This window comes from Pseudocercospora fijiensis (genome assembly GCF_000340215.1).
Source record: "Pseudocercospora fijiensis CIRAD86 unplaced genomic scaffold MYCFIscaffold_22, whole genome shotgun sequence".
In the NCBI taxonomy this organism is placed as follows: Eukaryota; Fungi; Ascomycota; class Dothideomycetes; order Mycosphaerellales; family Mycosphaerellaceae; genus Pseudocercospora; species Pseudocercospora fijiensis.
Genome location: NW_006921553.1, coordinates 90,941 through 111,319, shown reverse-complemented (window position 1 = coordinate 111,319; position 20,379 = coordinate 90,941). Strand labels below are relative to the sequence as shown.

Below are 20,379 nucleotides of genomic sequence, written 5' to 3'. Positions count from 1 at the left end.
AAAAAAGTCGAAAGGGGGGTGGCAGACGGCAGTGCAGCAGGTTACCGCCGTTCGGAGTGGGCATGCCTTCCACAGCAGGGCCGGAATTGCGTTGGGAAAAGTCAGGTGGAAAAAGCAGGAGGAAAACGGCTTGATTGATGCTAGCTGTAAGAGGCTACCGATCTTGGTAGAGACTGTAGTAGGTGATGGATCTCAAATGGGTTGTGTTGAGACGTTTGCTGCCCCGTCCAAAGCATCGAGATCCAGTTGGAATTGTTCTGATGCTTGATGCCAGCTGAACCGATGAGATATGAGATGTCCTTGTTTGACCTGCTTGTATTGGATTCAGCTCTCATGCCCGAAGTGTACGCTTGACGTGGGCATTTGACGAACCTGATTTTGCCATGCGATCACGAAGACGTGCAGTAAAGTCCTCCGACCTGCTAGGCGCTGATGTCTCCTTTTTGCATGCAGACGCGTGCGTGTATGGTGGCGCTTTCGCGGACGTATCCTCAGCCAGCATATCAATTTGTGCTGCGTCTTCACGTCTGGCTTTTGCATGTCTCGCTTTTGCATGTCTCGCTTTTGCATGTCTCGCTTTTGCATGTCTCGCTTTTGCATGTCTCGCTTTTGCATCCAGACGTGCGTGTGTATGGTGGCGATTTGGCGCAAGTCTCCTCAGCCAACATACCACTTCGTGCTGTGTTTTGTAGCGTCTCCACGAATGCGTCCCTGGCCACACCCAGCTCCGTCTCGACTGTGGAAAGTAGTATTTGCATGTTGTAGATGTGCTGGTTCCATTTGTGGACGATGGCAGTGTACTTCTCGAAGGCCTTCTCAGCACCGAACACTGTGCCCTTTGCACTGGCTATGACTGCGGCGTAATCGCCATTCTGGAGGAGATCGGATCGTTGGAAGGCGGAGGGTCCCATTGCGAGGATAAAGTCATGCTGCCCGGTTTCGAGAGCGCTCAGGCTCGCCCGAATGTTCGTAAAGAGCGCTTCGTATACGTCGAGAGTCTTCTTGCGCCTGCCCAAGCTTCGATTAGTCCGCAAAGCTGCAAGATGAGATGTCCACGGAGATGCGGCACGGCACCCACCTTTCCAACTCCATTGTGAGTCAGCGTGTGGGAGGCATTCGCGGGATGGCACAGCTTGGCGAAAGGTGAGAAGGGGTTGGAGTTGTGCGATGGGGTTCAGTGCAGTAATGGGATGCAGGCTGACTGAGTATGCAGATGCAGATTGGGTGTCCATATGCAGATTTGACTTTCCACACGCAGATTGAGTTTCCGGGGACCGGCAGGGATTGGCAGGGGTCGTGATCCCGAGACTGGCGGACTTGAGCATTCTCCAGCAACTTTGCCGTAGGAGAATGTCAATGCGGCGGCCTCCTCGATGCTCACTACTGCACTTTTCATCGCCATCTTGACTCCACCACTGAAATCTTCTCAACCTGCACTGCTACCACGCGCGGACGCCGGCCTACAGCTGCTGACCTGTCGGTTTTGGTGGAGATCAGGACGCGAAGCTCTCGTAACGAACGCACGAAATGTTTTCACGTATTCTTGATGCAAATACGGCGCGCCTGTCATCCTCGCTGCCTCATTCTTCCCTTCTGTCGCCAGGCCGGTCCCGATCAGCAACATGAGTCCTCGTCCATATGCACGTCAAGTTTTTGCGCCTCCCTGCTTCCTGGTTCTTCTCCACAACTGCTTGTCAGCGCAGGACGGAGACTGGGCTCTAGAGAACGAATGCCACGCACATCAGACGCAATCCACGCGCCGCACTCTACTCCACTGTACATCGAAAGTCAATTCGCGATTCTTGTCGACAGCTACGATGTCCGTGACGGTCAAGCGTGAAACAGAGGCAAAGCCAACCATGTCCCATGCAAAACTTTGGTCCTTTGACGAGCCCATAACATTCGACACTTGCTAGATCTGGAACGACGACGCGGGAGCAGGTTGCGGGCGAAGATGAGGTTTCAGAGAAGGATGATGCTCCTGGCGAAGAGAACGCTCCGAGTTGGAAAGAGGTTCCGGGCGAGAATGCTCTCAGTAAGGAGGAGGTTTTGGGCGAACAAGGCGAAGAGGACACTTCGAATTCAAGTGGGGCTTCAGACCAACAGCGGATATGTGGCGGCCACAGCGCCCGGAACCTCCATCAATCGCAAAGTGAACGACGCCGAAAAGCAAGTGCGGCAGCGAGTATGGCAGCGGAGACCAGAGAGCACCAGCACAGAACAATGACCTGACAGCTCGGCCATCGCCAGGCTACGAGCGCCTTCTAGTGCTCGGATCACCCAGTCAGGAGGAAGGTCAAGACGAAAGACACGCTTCGAATGCAAATGAGGCCTTGCACCATTACAACAGTGGAGACGTGAGGAGGGTACAGAGACCGAGAGCACCATCCATCGCGAGGCCGACAAGATGATGTGCCAGCGAGCATTGCAGCCGAGACCAGCGCACCAGCACAGCACAAGGAGTTGACAGCTCGCCCATCGCTAGAGCGAGGGCTTGTTGAGCGTGATCGCAACCCCAGCGAGGAGGAAGCCGGGCGAAAAGGACTCTTCGAATGCAAATGAGGCCTTGCACTATAACAACCGCGGACGTCCAGAGGCTACAAGGACCTGGAGCTCCATCATCTATCACTAGGTGAACGAGGGCGACAAGGCAAATGTCCCCGCGAGCAACGCGACGGAGACCAAAGCACTGGCACAGCACAAGGGTTTGACAGCTCGCCCATCGCCAGATCAAGAGCTCGTTGTGAGTGATCACAACTCTCAGCCGCCCAACGAGTCAACTGCGGCCGTGCGAGCCACTCAAGACACGGAGCAGGTCGCTGCCATCCAAGACATTGATGAGCGGCAGGCAGAGCTCGGCGAAGCTGTTGTTCCGCACAAAATCTCATCGCAACTTGTCGAGACTGCAAATGGAGGCGGAGTGCGCTCTGATCAATGCGTTGAAGGCATGGGAATCGCTCATTGTATCCCGAATCTTGGTCACACTGCAGCTGACGCAGAGGCTGCCGGGCACACTGACTCCACAACAACTTGCCTTCAGGCACAATCCCTCGTGCTGATAGTGGCAAGATGCCTAGCAGCAGTGTCACTCACACGTGCTGAAAATGATTCAAGCTCACACCGGACAACGAAGGCTCCCGAAGCCAGTGACGAGAAGTGGCATCCAGCTTCAAAGACGCAGTGCCCCAGGCGACCGACGATCACGCAGCCCCAACTGTCGAATCCTCGCTTGCCAGCGCTGCTACTCCGAACTCTTCACATCCTGACGAGGTGTCAGTCGCAAACGTGGCTTCTGGATCTCAGCCCAAGTCATAGGAGGTGGCGATACTCGATATCTCCCTAAGTTCACCTCGTTACACGTCTTCAGTGCTCAGCAAACCTCAAACCTTACCAAATCAACTAGCCTCGAACTCTGCTTATTTCCTTAGGCAGTCTAGGAGCCCGAATGCTTTAGACGTTGAAGTCCGAGATACTATTACGGAGGAGAAACAGAGGACGCGGCTAAAGGGCATTTTTGTTACAACTAGCATAGTCGCTCTTAAGCTATATTTAAGATGCATTAAACCAAAACTCAAGTGACGTATTACTAGGTAGTCGGCGAAGGATTTGTAGGATTCTATATATGTCCGTAGGCAACTACTTCTATACTTAGCCCGTCTAGTCTACCGGCTTAACTCTCTATCCTCTAGGAATAGCATCGTCTTAGCCGTCGTAGAATAAAGTTCTTAAACTATGCTCGCGATTCTAACTTAAGTAGAAGATATAGGCTCTCCGGAAGCGGAGCGATATCGTTATAATTGTTAAGGAGGTTTTCTCTTCCTAATCTTGTAGCTTGTACTTCGTAGAAGCTTGCTACTTCTTTCGTCGGCATTATCTAGTAGAAACTGTTCTCGTTACCCGAATTTTGTTATAATCGCGTTCTGTTCTTCCTAAGGGTAGCTCTCGACTTCTTCGTTTACTATAGGCTAATCGCTTCCCCGACGTCGACTTTATAGCGTAATATTATACTAAGGAGTATGCTTTACTCTAATCGAGTTTCCTATAAGATATACTATATAAAGCAGCGATTATAGATTATTAAGGGCCGAGACGTAGAGGACTTAAAGCGCTCGTTACTAGGCAACGAAGTTACTATAGATGCCTAGTCTCGTACTAGAGGCAGTCTAAGGTCGCATTAGCTACTACGTTCGTCTTTAACTATATTAGAACAAGTTAGAGACTTATTACGCGTCGCTGTACGAGAAGGCCTAAAGTCCTCCTAAATAACTATACTTTAACTCTTTCGGAATGCCGTACTCTAGCTCCTTTAGAATACTATACTCTAACTCCTTTAAAGCGCTATTCTCTATCTCCTTCGTAATAACGGTCTTTAGCTTCCTATACCGATAACGAGAGGCCTTAAACGATAGTATTTGCTACGTCGTATTAGGCTCTACCTCTATTTAGGCTTATAGGAGGAAGAATTACGTTATATCGACTTTTATTAATATTAAATAGGACTTTTACGACACTTTAATAATATATAACTAATTCTTCGCCTATAAGCCTAATAACAAACTAGGCTAAACTAGTAGGTAGTATATAGCTATTTGCCCTCGAAGGCTGTAACTTACTATCTCTACGGCGATATAATAATCTTAAGTAGCTAAGGTCTATCGCAATGTATTTAGCTAGGCCCTCTAACTCTAAGATAGAATACGACGGAGGGTTGTTACCGCGTTCTATCCGCTACGAGGAAACGTAGATTGCGATAAAAGTCTTATTATTTGCCTCCGAGGGCAAGATAGTAACAATATAAGACTACGACCTCCTTTCTAGTATACGGAGCCCCTTTGTATCGCTATAGACTCGGATCTCCTAGTGTTTATTGTCCGTATATCTAGTATTAAAGGTCTTGTCTTACCCTCGAGTAGAGGAAGCTATTAGATTTAAGCTAGGTTCTACGGATAACTAGCCTTAGTGTATAGCAAATATAGCCTATAGTATCTAAATTAGCAATAGGCTTATATAAGAATAAATCTTCTTCTTATCGTTACGTAGAATAGCTTTTTTAGGTTTGTCTATCTAATATATAGTTATACTTCTATAAATTCGAAATCTCGTTTATATACTAGACGGTTATATAGGAGCTGTACGCTTTTCTTTTAGGCGCTTCGCTATAGGCTTAGTATAGACCGCTAACTAGATATATATTAGTGTAGATAATATAAGAACGAGCGAGAATAGAAACTAATATATATATAAGATCGAAGGTAGAAGGTAGAAGGTAGAAGGTACATATAAGCCTATAAAGCGGGGCGCCTAAATAGAGGTAGGTTAGGCTCGTAGAGCTTATAGCAGCCGTAGAGCGGTACTTAGAAGACGTAGGAAGGGAGTTTATAAAAGTGCTCGGCTTATACTCGTTAGCCGGCAATTATAAAGCTTTAGAGAGATACTTGTTCTACTATCTATACCCGACGTCGCTACATTTCCTTATAGACTTTAGCACTCTCGGCATCGAGTCTAGTACTAAAGTCTAGTAGAAATGCTTCTAATTTTAGGCTCTATAGCGTACCGATAAAGATTTATAGTCCACTAAGATGCCTGCTATATTTGTCCGAGGTTGCTATACTTACTTAGTAAGTGTCGTATATTCCGGATTATATAGATAGCTAAATTTAGTAGAAAAGCTTTAGGGTTAAGCGTAAATAGCGTATTAATAAGGATAGACGGTATAGGTAAAAAAATTAAAGCCGCGTAAAGATCTTTCGGTAGTAGGATATTTATACCGCCGGTATTCGAAGCTTTACGGTCTTAGGCTATAGCTTTCTCGAAAATTGCCGATATACCGGCTTATACTATACTACTCGAATACGCTAGCCCTTCTAGGAGTATTATAGGGACCTATAGCAATTTCGAAGCTAAGTAATACTCTAACTCTATTACTACTAAGTTTATAGACGAACGTTATACCCTAGGGATACGCTATACATTCCCTTTATATATAGCGAATTATAGTAGAAATCTATTAGGACTTATCGCCTTTTCGAAATATACTTAGATTATATAGCCGAAGATAAAGAATATAGTTTAGACTAAGGAATAAAACGTAAGGCGCGAGATAGTTCGGATTAGCGTAAACGTAGTATAGTAATAGGAGAGCGTAGACTCTATAAAACGATAATCTTATAAACTATAGTAGTATAAGTATAAAGACGGTAGTAGGGAGGATTTAGACGAGACTATAAGAATTATATATAGAAGGTTAGCGATAGTAGTTATATATTATTATAGATTATATAGGAGGAGATAGGTTTAGTAGTAGAGACTTATAAACTCGTAGGAAGCCTTTTAAACCTTTGCCTATTTAAGACTATAGAGTAGAGTTATACTAGCTAGACGATAATCTAAACCTAATTACCTACGCTATATTACGTTAATCTTTAGGTATTTATCTTATAGCTTATCCTTACCTACTACTATACGCTAGTATTCTAAGACTACCTAAACGACTATTACTAGTAATATATTATCCGCCTACCTAATAGCCGTAATACTATAGTATAGTAGGTAGCTACTATTCGACTTCCGGTTAATAGTACTAATTACGCGCTTATTAAACTTACGCCTCTCTAGCTTACTCCTTCCTAACTTATTTCTTCTATATTATTCCGATATTTGCTTTTTATATCTATATACCTAGGCTCCTACTTATCTAGGTCTATTAGGCTAACGTCGTTAGATTACTTGTTTAAAGATCCCTTAGTAGATACGTAGAATAGATAGACTTTACGTTACCTACGGCTACTTTTATAAGGCCTCTCTCCTTATAGTCTCTTCTTTACTTTAATAGAAGCTTTACTACTACTCCCTCTAGGATAGGATATAGAGAGATATCTTTTATATATATTTTCTCGTCCCCTATTATTACTTATAGAGCTTGCCGAGTTATAGGCTTAGTCTAAACGTAAAGAAGTATATATAAAGGGTAGAGTTATTACTATAGTTTATAGGATTAGGATAAGACTAACGTCGTAGGCTAGGAGGAAAATTATAGTAAAGTAATACTTAAGCGTATAAGCGCTTTCCGAATATTTATTAGTTATAGCTTCTATAGGTAAAGGAGAGTCTATAATATGTAGTAGCGTCTATAACCTCGGTATAGGAGTAATTCTACTACGTTAATATAAAAAGAGAGTAAAGATTATTGCCTTCTTTAGGAAACTAAATCTAATCCCTTTACTATACTCTCTATATAAGACGACGAACTTATAGGTATAACTAGCTCTAGCCTACCGAAGAAGAGCTGTAGCTAGCGCTCTTAGTTAGGTACCGCTCGAAGGATTAGCTACTAGTAGATATAAGGCGTTTATTAAGAAGAGATTAAAATACACCTAACATTCTTTACTAATACTCTCGGAAGTTATATTACTTCCTATTATCGTCTCGGTATTCGCGAACGTATAAGCGCTTTTAGGGGCTTTTATCGTCTTTAGTAGGACTATAGAAGGGCCTTTTCTAGAGAAGGTTTATAAGTAATAGGCGAGGAGTTAACGTATATTATTTAAAGTCAGAAAATAATATAGGGAAGTATAGTAATAATAAGTAGGGTACGATATTAAGGACTATTAAAGGTAACTCTAGGGAAGCTGCTTTTACTAACGGCTATATCCTTCTTCTATTTACTAAACGCGAACGGAGTAAGGGGCTAATAGAAGAGCGGGCTTCTTTTTATATTATACTAAAAAGACGAAGGCAAAGCCGTAGTAGTATTCGTTACCTTTATCTTATCGATAGTTAACGTTATTTCGCGTATATCTTTGTCCTACGGCCTACTATCTAGTAGGGAAAGATTTAGTATTACGAGATAATATTAGTCTTATTAGAGCTTAAATTTCGTATATTCCCGAGGCCCTCTTTATATTATTAAGCTAGCTTAGAGGTAGATTAATTCCTTAGAACGAATTGCTACCCGATATAGTCTAGTTTTAGGCTATAATAGAGTTATAAGTATTATACTTACTTTAGACGAATATATTACGGCTATAGTAGTAAGTCGTATCCTTAATACTATACGTTTAGTAAAGTTAGAGAATTCTCCTTATTATAGACCGCTCCTTATCGTCGCTCCTACCTTTTCTCTAGAGTAGAATTAGTATAGCTTATATAGTTAGCTTAGATACTATATCGCTTGTAACTCTTTAAAGTTACCTTAGGCGTAGGACTCGTATAGCGTCTATAGCTAGCTAGTATACCTTATAAACTACCGCTACTTCTACTCGCCTCTACCGTACTAGTAGCTTCTCTAAATCCTCTTATAGCTTCTTGCCTCCTATCTACTATTTTTCGAATAGTCTTATAGGAATATTTACTAAAGTATAAAGTTGTCCGTATCCTATAGAACCTACTTACGTAATTGTAATAATTTATAGCCCTCTCTTTTACTACGACGCCTATACTAGTCTTAGTAGTAGATACTTGAGGCTATAGAGAGTATAATATACCTAGCTAATCTAGGGTTACGAATAGGTTCCTAAACGATTAATATCGTAATTAGGTTACAATTACCTCCTTTCTAGACTAGGTTTCCTAAATGAGATTAGTTTTCTAGTTAAAATAAGGAAGCTCGTGTCTATTAACTTTACGGTATATCCTTATATTATCTTCGTATCCTTTAATTAGTATTATTGTCTACCGCCGCTACCGATACGACTACTTTAATCCTATAAGAATAAAATCTTAAGACTTATTACTTAAACGCTACTAGTAACTTTAATACTGTATATAATAAGCAAATAAAAATAGTATACTAAACGGTTAAGAAACTAATTAGAAAGGGAAAACCCGTATTCTTTTAGACGTTCGCCCTATAATAGTATCTCCGAGATAAAGCGGTTTACGTACTTAGCGAAATTTATCTTAGTCTAAAGAATACTAATAATATTAGGCGTAAAATCCGACGGTAAAAGCTTATTTATTATATAGATAGAATGATAATAGCTAGAGTGTAATTTAAGCATAATATCGAGCGAAAGAACCCTAAAATAGTAACTAAATCGAGTTTTATTACTTTATAAATCTACTAATTATTATAGGTAAGTAACGCGTACGTAGATACTAGATATAAGACTTAACAGGTTCGATAAAGAGCTAAGTCTATCTACGTGAATCCGAATGGTTTTATATAGTGTACTAAGCGCTAAGTAGTAGGTTAGAATCGCGTAGGCCGAATGCCTAAGGCTAGTACTTTCTACCTAGAGCGTAGCCCTTTATATTATCCCCGTCCTCCTCCCCTTCCTTTATAGGAATAGAACGTTTCTCGTAGTTTCTAGCGCTATTACCTTAGATATTAGATCTATACTTATCTAAGCTTTCTAAAGTAACGCGCTCGTAGTTTCCTTCTGCGCGCCTAGGGTTTCCGCGATATTCTGGTCGGGGTTACTGTATCCTAGGTTTTAGGGACTGTTACTTTCTTCGCGACTTCTGGGCCGCGCTCTTTTGCCTGCTAACCGGCTTCTGAAGCGCGCCGTAACTACTTTTTTAATCGCTTTGCTTGTGCTCGCGCCTTCCTTCGCTTTTGTAACTTTTACTTTTTAATCGCTTTCTAGTAGTATTAATATTCTCCTCTTTTCCTTCTTTTTCTTCTTTTTCTTCTTTTTCTTTATATACCCCTACTACTACTACTACTACTACTACTACTACTACTATAGTAAGTTTTTCGGGTCAGTTTAGTCTAGTTCACTAAGCCGAAGATCTAGTTTAGTTTAGGTTAGTTTGCTAAGCAACTATAGGAGTAGCTAGTCCGAACTATAGAATTTATCGGTTTCTAAGAAGTATAAGAATATATACGTAACTCGAAGTAAGCCCTTTAGCCGGTAGCGTAGCCGGTATTTTTTAGTTATAGGAAGCTACTTATATAACCCTAAGTCTATAGACAATTAGCTAAGGGTACTAATAAATTAAAAGTATATATATATATATAAGCTATTATACTTTAGTTTAGAAACTATACTTATTAGATATAAATTTTATCCTTTCGCTCGCTTTTTAATTCTCTAACTACTTAGTAGAATATTATTATCTAGATCTAGGTAGAACTTATCGATTTCCCTAGAAGCCCTCCTTATAATAGGGGTTATATTAGTAGGTAGATAGGGTAGTAGTAGATATAGTAGTATTCGATAGGGATCTAGGAGGAGAGGGAGGAAGGCGGGTAAGTTAGCCTATCGCTAAGCGCTAAGCCCTACCTAGAGCTTCGAGACCCTAGCTTTACTCGGCCTAGTTATATACTAATTATATATAGCCTCTTTAGCCCTAATATACGCTTCCTTTCTAAAGGCCGCGCCCTCGTAGCCTTTTTATACTCTAATCTCGACCTCTATTAGTACTAACTTAGCAAGTCTAATAACTGCTTAGTCCGCGCTAAATTAAACGCTTAACTACCTAGTTATATAACTATATTAAACCTTACCTTCTAATAGCAATATAATACTCTAACTACGCTATCCTTACGTATAATAAGGTAATATATATCTATAAGAATCTAGGGCTATTCGCTAATTATAATACGAGCGCGTCTTCCCTACTATAATAGGTAGACATACGAGGTATTATAGTACTACCTCCGTTCTAAGTAATATTATCCGAGTTCTTTGCGTCTACTCTAAAAGACCTAGTAATATTCGTTTCGAGGGCTATTTCTATTTTCTTATTCGTAGTTTCGCTAGCCCTAATTAGTTAGGTTTAGTAGCCTTTAATTATTAATCTTCTAAAATACAGTTCGTCTAGTTTCTATAAGTAACGGCTATTATAAGCGTAGTAGTTAAGGTTCGCCTCGCTTAAAGAGTTAGAAAGATCGAGAAGTAACTTATTATCTATAAAATCGACCCTAGCTAGCTTCGCTCTATATTTTTGCCCTTAGGTAGTCTATTAACTAATTAGTCCTTAAGCGGCTCTCTCTCTTTTTAACTAAACTTCCGCTATAGTCGTTCTTTAACTTAGTTAGTATAGCAGGCTCTTAGCCTTAGGTACGTAGTATAGGTAAGGTTGTTCCTATAGATATAGTAATAATAGTAAGTAAAATTAATAATAGCGGCGCTAGTCGTCTTAGCGCTAACTTTACCTTACTTCTAGTTTTCTTCTTTAACTAATAATAATAATATCGGCAATACGACCGTACGGCTTCTAACGTATCGCAAGCCCGTAGCGCGACGCTATTATTACTATTGTTATTATTATTCGCGCGCGCGCGCTCTAATCGCCTAGGCCTCGAGGCCTCGATAGGATAAAGGAATAAAAGGGGGACCTAAATACTAAGAGAAGGGCCTTATTACGTTAGTAAAAAGGTAGAATCCTTAAAAGAGTAGGCGATTAGTTAATACGTTATAGCGCGCTTATTAATACTCGGTACGCGTTTACTATTATAGTATAGCCTTATTTTACTAATAATTGCTTACTTCTAATTAGTTAGCTAATAGTACCCTAGGGGTACTATTAATCCTCGGTCTCTCTAGCGATATTATAGGCTCTTAGTCTTCTTCTTGTTCTTTATACTAGTCTAATACTCGTCTAACAACTTAGTTATATCCTTAAAGGAGCCTTTAGTTTCCTACGAGTCCTATTTAGGCGAATAGCCCTACTACCTTAGTAGTTACTCCTTCTTACCCTATCTAGTCCGGTACTTTAGTATACGCTCGACCGACTATAGCTCTTTACTATTAGCTAAGACTTCTTCTAACTTAGTAGGCGCTTTATTGCCTTCGCGCTAGTAATATAGCTTAAGGAGGGATCTATAGAAGGTATTATAGATAGTATAATAAGGAGCAAACTATAACTAGTAAGCCTATATACCCCTAGCCTCTCGGATACGAAATAGGCTAATATATCTTAGTACGAGCTTAGGCCTTGTTTTGCTATTAGGTAATAGGTATTTACGGATATAGAGGTTCTTTATACTAAGTATAACTATATCGCCTTACTTAAAGGTTATTAGTATATAGCGCTTGTCGTAGTAGGTCTTTTAGTATTCTTAAGCCTTTATTAGCTTCTTAGTTATCTTAGTATAGATTTCTCGTATCTTCTAAACGCGTTCTATTGCCGCTAGTGTCTCTAGTACTTAACGCGCTTCCCTTTCCTTACGCTCGGCCTCGAGTAAGGTAAATGCCTCTTATAGCAAAGCGGCATTTTAGCCTATTATAGCTATATAGGGTAAAACCTTAGTTAATAAGTATACACTATTATTATATACGAACTCGATAGGCTATAGGAGGTTAACCTAATCTTTAGGGTTCTTATTAATATAGCTACGTAGGTACTACTATAGCGTAGTATTCTACCTCTCTATTTAACCGTTAGTCTATAGATAGAAGGCTATTAATAGCTAATGCTTTAGTCTTAGCTATAAGTATATCTCGCTCTAATAGTACGATATTAGTATCGATCCGCGATCGGATACTATTCCCTTAGAGGTTCCCTAATAGGTATAGAAGATATTATTCTATAGCGCTTCTACTATATTAATAGTAGTCTAATCTTTCCGCGCCGGGATATATCGAGCGCCTTTAGTAAATCGATCTACTATAATAAGGATAGTATTATATATATCCTTACTACCCCTACGCTTAGTAGGAGGAAGGTATATAATAAAGTCTATTATAAGCTCTATAAATAGCTTCTTTAGGATAGGAAGTAAAGATAGCTCGCTAAATAGCAAGTGCTTTAGTGCTTTAATACGGTAGTATACTATATAGGTCTATATATACTCTTTTATATACCGTTTACTATTTAGCTAGTAGTATATACGCGATAGTAGCTCGTACGACCTCTCTATACTATAGTAACTAGCAAGCTTACTATCGTAGTACCGCTTTAAAAGCTCTTATCTAATCGACTGTTTAGCGGGGATATAGTATCTACCCTTAAACTTTAAGTAACCCTTATTATCGATCGACTAGTTACTCTTACTAGTAAAGGACGGAAACTAATACTACTACTACTACTACTACTACTACTACTACTACTACTAGTAACTAGTAGCAATAGTATAGGCAACCGAGGGTAATATAACCTATAATAATATAGGCAGCTATATTTAGAAAGATAGGATAATAAGACTATCGCTTAGGCTAATAACTAGAGCCCTATAATATAGGTATTATAGAAGTGTAATATAAATAATATACTATACGAGGTTAATAATCTATCTACTATATAGAAGGAGGCCTCTTTTATAGGCTTAAACCCTAGCCTATATATATAGGGCCGGTTACTAGCTAGTATCCCTCCCTTTCTTCCTATCTAACTAGATACGTTTTATATTACGCGCTAAAAACAAATAAACAGTTATATAGTTACCTTAGGTATCTTAGCTAAGGCTATTTTTAGAAACTCCGTAATAATACCCCTAGGATAGTATTATTCCTAGATTCTATTAATATATAAAAACATTCTTATAAGCAATAACCAATCTACTATACCGACTTACTATTGCTTTAATATACCGTAATCCTTACTAGTAATAACCTTATTAGCTAGTCGGTTCTCGAGAACTCCTTCGTAGGTATTAAAGCTATTAGTACCGAAGTACTCGGCCTCGTAGTAAGCTTAATTAACTAGGAGGTTAGTAGCCTTGTCCTATATAGCTTTCTCCTACTCGCGTAGATATTCCTTAAGCTCCTCCTTACTAAACTAGAGGTTTTATTTAACCTTATTCTAAACAACGTAACTTAACTAAGGAATTCTACCGACTAGGGTATCGGAAATATAACTAAGGCCTTCGACTAAGATAGCCGTAGGAAAAGCGAATAGTACGAAGGTATTTAAACCTAGAAGAGCGGTTAGATTCCGGTACGCCTTAGCAACCTTAGAGATAGTTAAGTTCTCGTAGCCTTTAATCTTAGTACTATTAATAACGCGAGAGTAGCCTAGGTCGATTAATATATAGTCGCTCTTAGCCTTTAGATTACTATACGGAAGATATAGTATCTAAATAGAGACTTCGTATTCCTTTAGAGGGTTAAGGATCTACTAAGCTACCTTGTCTTCGTTAGGCTAACTATCGAATATATATTCGAGGTCGTCGGTAGTAAGGTGCTTATTAGTAAGCTTACTAATCTTGTTAAATAGAATTAGTCTACGGCCCTTAAGCTTCTTAACCTAGTTCTCGAAGACTACTAGTTTATATATACCCTCGATAATAGTTAAATAGGCGGTTTTATCTTTAGATATAAGACAGACCTTAATACGTAGGTAGCTAGTACCCTTACTAGTTACGAGCTTAACTATATCTTATCCGAGACGAGAAATCTCCTTAGTAGGGCAGTTCTTACAACTGCCCTCGCCTACCCTAAAGAACCTAGCAGGCTTAGGGACTAAGATAAGCTCGTATACGCAATTAGGTCGAAGGGTAACGGCTAGGAGCTATAAGGCAGGACAGTAACGGACGATTCAGCTACTTACGCTACAGGTTCAAAGAGTATTACGGCCTTCCTACTTAGACCTAGGTAGTTTAGATATATACTAAAAGTATACACGAAACTCCCCCTATACTAGGTTAACGACAAGAGAAAGGTACGCTCTATAAGGGGATTAATATTATATCTAAGCGAAGACCCGAGGGAAGATAGTATTACTAGTCTAACGAAAGCGATCGAAGGAGGTACCTTAGCTAAGAAGGCTAGCGACTAACTTACTCTAACGATTAGTCGGTATAAGATCGCGAGTAATAGTACTAGTAGGGTTAAATACGTAGAGTCCTAAGGAGGTCGGGGCGGTAGTAGGACGTCTAGGAAACTAGTTTAGACCCCGTAGTAGTTCGGTTTCCGAACTACTAAACGTATATAGTTTAGTTTCTTAGCGGCGAACTAGCTCCCTAGTTCCGGTTTAGTTTTTTCGAACTATAAAGATTCCTAATTTAAACTAGAGACTATATTAGTTTTACTATAAGGACACTCCTATTCGACTACCGGCTACAATTACCGGCTATAATAGTAACTATATTATATTTACTACGCTCTTTTACCGTTACTAGGGCGTAGTTGCTATTACTAGGGCGTAGTTTTACTATAAGGATACTCTTATTCGACTACCGGCTACGATTGCCGGCTATAATAGTAACTAGGTTATATTTACTACGCTCTATTACCGTTACTAGGGAGTAGTTGCTATTACTAGGGCGTAGTTGCCGTTATTAGGGCGTAGTTACCGTTACTAGGGCGTAGTTACTATTACTAGGGTATAGTAACTGTAGTTGCGAAAGCTTACCTATATAACGTTATATAGGCGGCAATAATAAGGACTTCGCGATATTCTTATATCTTTTAACTTCTTCCTCTATACCTATACCGATAATAACTACTATACGCTACGCCCCTACCCCTTTTCCTTATAATAGTAAGAGAGAAGCGCGCCGCGCGCTAAATAGAAGATAAAACTAAAGACCGCGAGTTTATTTTACCTAAGTGTCTAACTAAAAAGCATAAGACTAAGGAAGAGTACTCTACAAAAAAGAATCCCGTACGAGACTATAAAAGAAAGGAGAAGATAGATAAGGATAAGAGAGCTAAGAATAAGAGAAGAAAGGCGCGGAATAAGGTATTCTATCGATAGCTAGCGCCTATAGAAAAAAAGTAAAGGTTAGAATAAGAAGACAACCTAAGAGAAGGCTAAGAGGAGGAAAGAATTATAGCTAGTTTTCGAGCGTAAAGTTCTAGTAGCGTAAGTTAATCTAGCTAGCGGCCGTAGCTCGTAGCTACAGCCGGTAGCTATAGCCGGTATATTTTTCTTTAAAACGTTAACTAATAGCATTTAGACCTATAGCTACTACCTCTATCGATACGACCGATAGTAACGGAGATATTTAAATAGCCGAGAATAATAATACTAGAGTTTAGGATACCGCAATAGAGCTTAATACTACGAATAAAGGGACTAAAAAAAGCGAGGAGATACTATATATCGATCTAGTAATAGGTATAGTCTTAGTGTTATACATCGTATATTATAAAGTAGATAATCATTCTAAGTCTATCTAGGCTTAGAGAAGTATATACTATAGGAGGCTAGGGCCTCCTACCTAGCCTATGCCTGTGCCTGCCTTCGTAATAGAATCCCCCGGTCCCGAAATGTCCGCGACTACGCGGACGGTAGACTTAGTATCTGTATATATAACAAAAGAGATTTTAGGCTATACGCCCCTATTTTTCGTCTCGCTATCCCTATTCTTCCTTGCCCGCTAATACTTAATATCCTATTTCCTCTAGCTAGGTCGTTAACGCGCGAGAGTATAAGAAGCACTACTATTCGCTAACTGCGGGGTCTCTAGGATGCTCGTTATCGGGTTCTCCTTAATATAGAGGGCGCAGTTCTAAAAAGCGGAGGCCCTTTTTCTTATTAGTAGGATATAGACTATTAAAAGTCTCTACGGTAAGTTTTCCGAGCGCCTTACGTAGGCCCTTATCGCCGCTCGGTCGTACTAATCTATAGAGCGCGGCAAGTAGTTTAAAAAGGTCGCTTTCCTCTTGTCTAAGGTACTATAGTAGCGGCAGGTCTTTTATAGCCTTAATCGTATTCGTAGCGGAGTTAGGTTCTTTAGATATATACTAGATAGAATCGATAATTAGGGGTAGACTTAGGGTCGGCTCGTCTTCGTTATTGTATTTAATAGTGCCGTCTTCTAACTAGAAATGGGCGAGTGTATTTATAAACTCTATAATATTATCGAGGTTAGTAGGGTCGAATTTGCCGTCCTATTCGGTGCCTTCCTAGTCGAATTAGTTACCGTAGTCTATAACCTCTCTCTAATTCTCTTTTAGTAGTTAGGTAAACGCGGTACCGAACTTCTAATATAGCGCGATATATCTCTCGTACTATAACCTCTCGTTAGCGTCTAGTTCGGCGAGGTCTTCGTCGTCTATTACTTAATCGTAGCCGCTATCTTCGAGCGCGTCGCCGACGGCTTTTATAAGGAGGCCGATATATTGCTTAAATTCTTACGGGTCGGTATCCTCTTACTAATTTCCTTATAATGTAGCTAATACCTTCCGAAAGTCGTCGTCGTCCTATCTATAGTTACGTATCGCCTCGATTAGTAAGGTACGGCTATCGTCGATAGACGTAGGCTCCGGCGGAATTTACTAGACTATCTTTACGGGGCGGGCATATATTAGCTCCGCGAAATATAGCTATTTTACGGCCTCGAGCTTATCGAGAACATCCTCCCTAGAGGGCCGAAACGCGTTGTCTATAGTAGACCTAGAGTACCCGGTATCCTTAGTCGCGATTTGCTATAGCGGCCGTCCGCCGCTTCGGTCGTCGAGTTTCCGCGCAAAGTACTTAAGTAGCTATCTAACGTCGTTATCTCCCTTATAGTAAACGATAGTCGCCTAGGGTATAGGCTAGATCTCGTTATTCCCGTCTATTAGGACGAGTGCCTTTATCTAGTATCGAAGGATAGCGGCTTTTAATAGTAAGGGTACCGCCGATATAAGGAGCTTACTTATTAGGTAAAGCATTAAGCGGTCGCCGTTTTGTTAAATAACGTTTATTATTTGCTTAGGGGCGTAACTTAGTATCTAGTTCGTCTAGTTACGGAAAGCGTTTATATCTACGTCTCTATCGTCTCTAGATATACTAGTAACGAAATCTCGATTCGGGAAAGAGTCGGCTTTATTAATTTTCTCGATCTTATCCTAAGTAGATACTAGCATTTAGGAGACTTAGAAGTAAATGTTTCCGCACTCGTAGTTAAAATTTAATACGACTAGTATTAGATAGTAGAGGTAGGCTTTCTATTCTTCGTTTAGGAATATCGCGAGGATAAGCTAGCTAGTATCGATATTAAGTTCGTAAAAAGCTACGGAGCGGCGGATAAAGTTCTTCTCCTACTCCCTTAATAGACGTAGCTTATTACCGGGTAGTACCCGCTCTAAGTCTACGTTACGGAAGGCTATTATAAGTCTCGGAAAGTCGAAACGGCTTATAGGGAGGCGGATCGTCGAATCCGTAAGGAGCCCTTAGGGAGGTAGTCCTATATAGATAGTAGCGTCTACGGGTAAGATCTCCTCGTCTACGCGAGTTATAGGCTTACTTAAGTCTAAATTACTCTTACCGGTTACTTTCTCCGGCGCCGCGGTTTGCGCTTTAGTAGACTTAGCCTTTCCTACTATTACGGCCTTCCCGGCGGGCGCCTTTATAGATTTGCCTTTCCTAGTATCCGGATCGGCTTTGCTATCGTTAGCTTTAGTAGACTTAGCCTTTTTAGTAGTAGTTAGCGGGTCGGCTTTAGTCGACTTAGCCTTTTTAGCGGTAGTTAGCGGGTCGGCTCTACTATTATCGGCTTTAGTAGACTTAGCCTTTTTAGCGGTAGTTAGGGCCGACGTAGGCGCATCCTTACGCTTTCTAGCTATCGAGATAGAGGCGGCCTTCTATACTTTCGCGGCTTTCTAGGCTACTTTCTAAGCCTTTACGTCGGCCTACTCCTAGGCCTTCTATTCTTAGAGTTTAGCCTTAAATTTCTTAGTCTATATAGATATCCTCTAGTCGATTGCTTTCTTCTACTTTATATAGTCGGGATATAGTAGTATCGCCGGGCGTTAGTATCCGTCTTTCGTTATCGCCTTTAGCTTTTTCTTTATAGTAGGCTAAAGGAATATCCTAAAAGATTATGCCTTAGGTAGCCGGTATAAGACTTAATATTAGGTCTATTAGTAGGGCGCGTAGGCCTAGCGGGAAACGGCTTAACTATATCTAAAAGTTGCGGATAACGCGCTCGAAGTCCTTAGTAATAGCGCCGTATTCTAATTGCTAGCTTTTGTCGTCTACTAGTACTATAATTAGCTATATATATATCGATCGCTATATTTTTAGCTACTCGCCCTAAAGGACTAGCGCTAGGAAGGGTTTATAGAAGATATCGAGAATAGACTTAAGGTCGGCGGCAATTTTCTATCTTAGGTCTTTTTTATAGCGCTCGACTATATCGGCGATTAGTCCGGCGAAACAACTCGCTACCTCTAGGTAGCTTACGAGGTAGTACGCTCCCTCCGTAACCTAGTATACTAACGCGTAGTAGGCGACGGCTAGAGGCGTTATTTAGCCTTAGTAAGTCTTCTAAAAAGCTATTATATAAGCAAAACTGTCGCGCTCGTATTTTAGGATAGCGTAGTCCGGTATAGAAAAGTCCTCTAGAGCCTTAGGGGCGTATATAATCGAGTTATCCGTAGAGAAACCGTCTTTATTAATATTATATAGTAGCTTATTACTAGCGGTCGCCTACTCGAGTAAGCGTACGTTAGTACTATAGTAAGGGTTCCTTAGTCCGCTCTATCCTTTCCTTATCTATTTAGGAGGGTAGATCTCGCCCGTACTCTTCTAGATCGCCTTTAGCTATTCGCTAGGAGGGGCGTATTACTAATTTACGTACTTCTCGGAACCGTATATAGCGTCTAGGTCGACGAGCGCCGTTTTAAACTCGTTAAGGTCGAAATACGATAGCTAGACCTTTAAGAGGTATACCGCTAGTCCGTTAGATAGTATATCGATAAACTAATTAGCTCGTAATGCCGCGCGCGCGCTAAGGATAGCCTTCTTTCTAGCTTAGGTAGGCTTATCCTCGTCGGTATCGAAATCGTACTCGTCCTTAAAGGAGGCGAGGTCCGGCTAGAGGCAGTTGCTATATATATCGCGGCCCTTATTATCCTTTTTCTTAAACTTCCTTTTATACTAGTCGAGCTTAGCTTTTAAGGCCTTCTTAATATCGGCGAGACGTACGGCGCGCTCGCCCTCTATCTCTAATTCGACCTATAGGGTAGTATAGCTATCGTCCCTAAGGCCCTCTTCTTTCGATTCTTTACGATAGACCTAGCGTCTAGCCTTAGTCTCTATACCGTCGCGAAGCTTTTACTCGTAGAGGTCGAGGCGTTCGCGACCCTACTAATTATAGGTATCGTAATAGTACGGCGCGTCGGCGTTATAGCTAGTCTCTAAGGTATAATATAGGCGATTGCCTAAGGCGCTAATCGTCTTATAGACCTAAGGTATAAGCGTATACTCGATTCGAGGAGTGCCGAAGGCCGTATACCGCTCGGCGTAGATAGGAGCTACGGGTAACTATAGTACTAAAGCCTTTTCCGGCCTGCCGTTCGTTATAATCTTATATAGGAGTTTGTGTTCGCGCCGTATTATACCGTTAATAGAGCGTACTAGTATACCTAGTACGTCTGAGACGGCGTTAGCCTTATACCTAGCCCTATCGATATACGAGAGTATATTAGAAAACCTCGGTACCTTGTCTAGGTACGGTATACGTAGGATTTCGCCCGGCTTAGGTAGCGCGATAATAAGACGCTTCGTCTTAGGCGCCTATCTCTTAGTAGTCTACTAACCCTACTCTTCTTCTCCGCT

General features: G+C 40.9%; 2 protein-coding genes across 2 annotated transcripts; one reads left to right on the top strand and one right to left on the bottom strand.

The window, feature by feature from the left end:
* Window positions 1–27: 27 nt before the first annotated feature.
* On the bottom strand, window positions 28–1,325 carry MYCFIDRAFT_180731 (uncharacterized protein; the record flags this gene model as incomplete). Its single annotated transcript, XM_007934466.1, has 4 exons — window positions 28–140; window positions 175–372; window positions 420–587; window positions 622–1,325. Coding segments are annotated over 4 exons (1,183 nt in total), but the record flags the coding sequence as incomplete, so codon positions are not given.
* A 48-nt stretch (window positions 1,326–1,373) lies between these two features.
* MYCFIDRAFT_180730 (uncharacterized protein) lies at window positions 1,374–3,428 on the top strand (the record flags this gene model as incomplete). Its single annotated transcript, XM_007934465.1, has 12 exons — window positions 1,374–1,480; window positions 1,507–1,823; window positions 1,854–1,879; window positions 1,917–1,941; window positions 1,967–2,046; window positions 2,088–2,152; window positions 2,183–2,295; window positions 2,331–2,412; window positions 2,442–2,496; window positions 2,520–2,632; window positions 2,668–3,318; window positions 3,368–3,428. 12 exons carry the CDS (start codon window positions 1,374–1,376, stop codon window positions 3,426–3,428), a joined length of 1,695 nt encoding a protein of 564 aa, XP_007932656.1.
* Window positions 3,429–20,379: the final 16,951 nt, after the last annotated feature.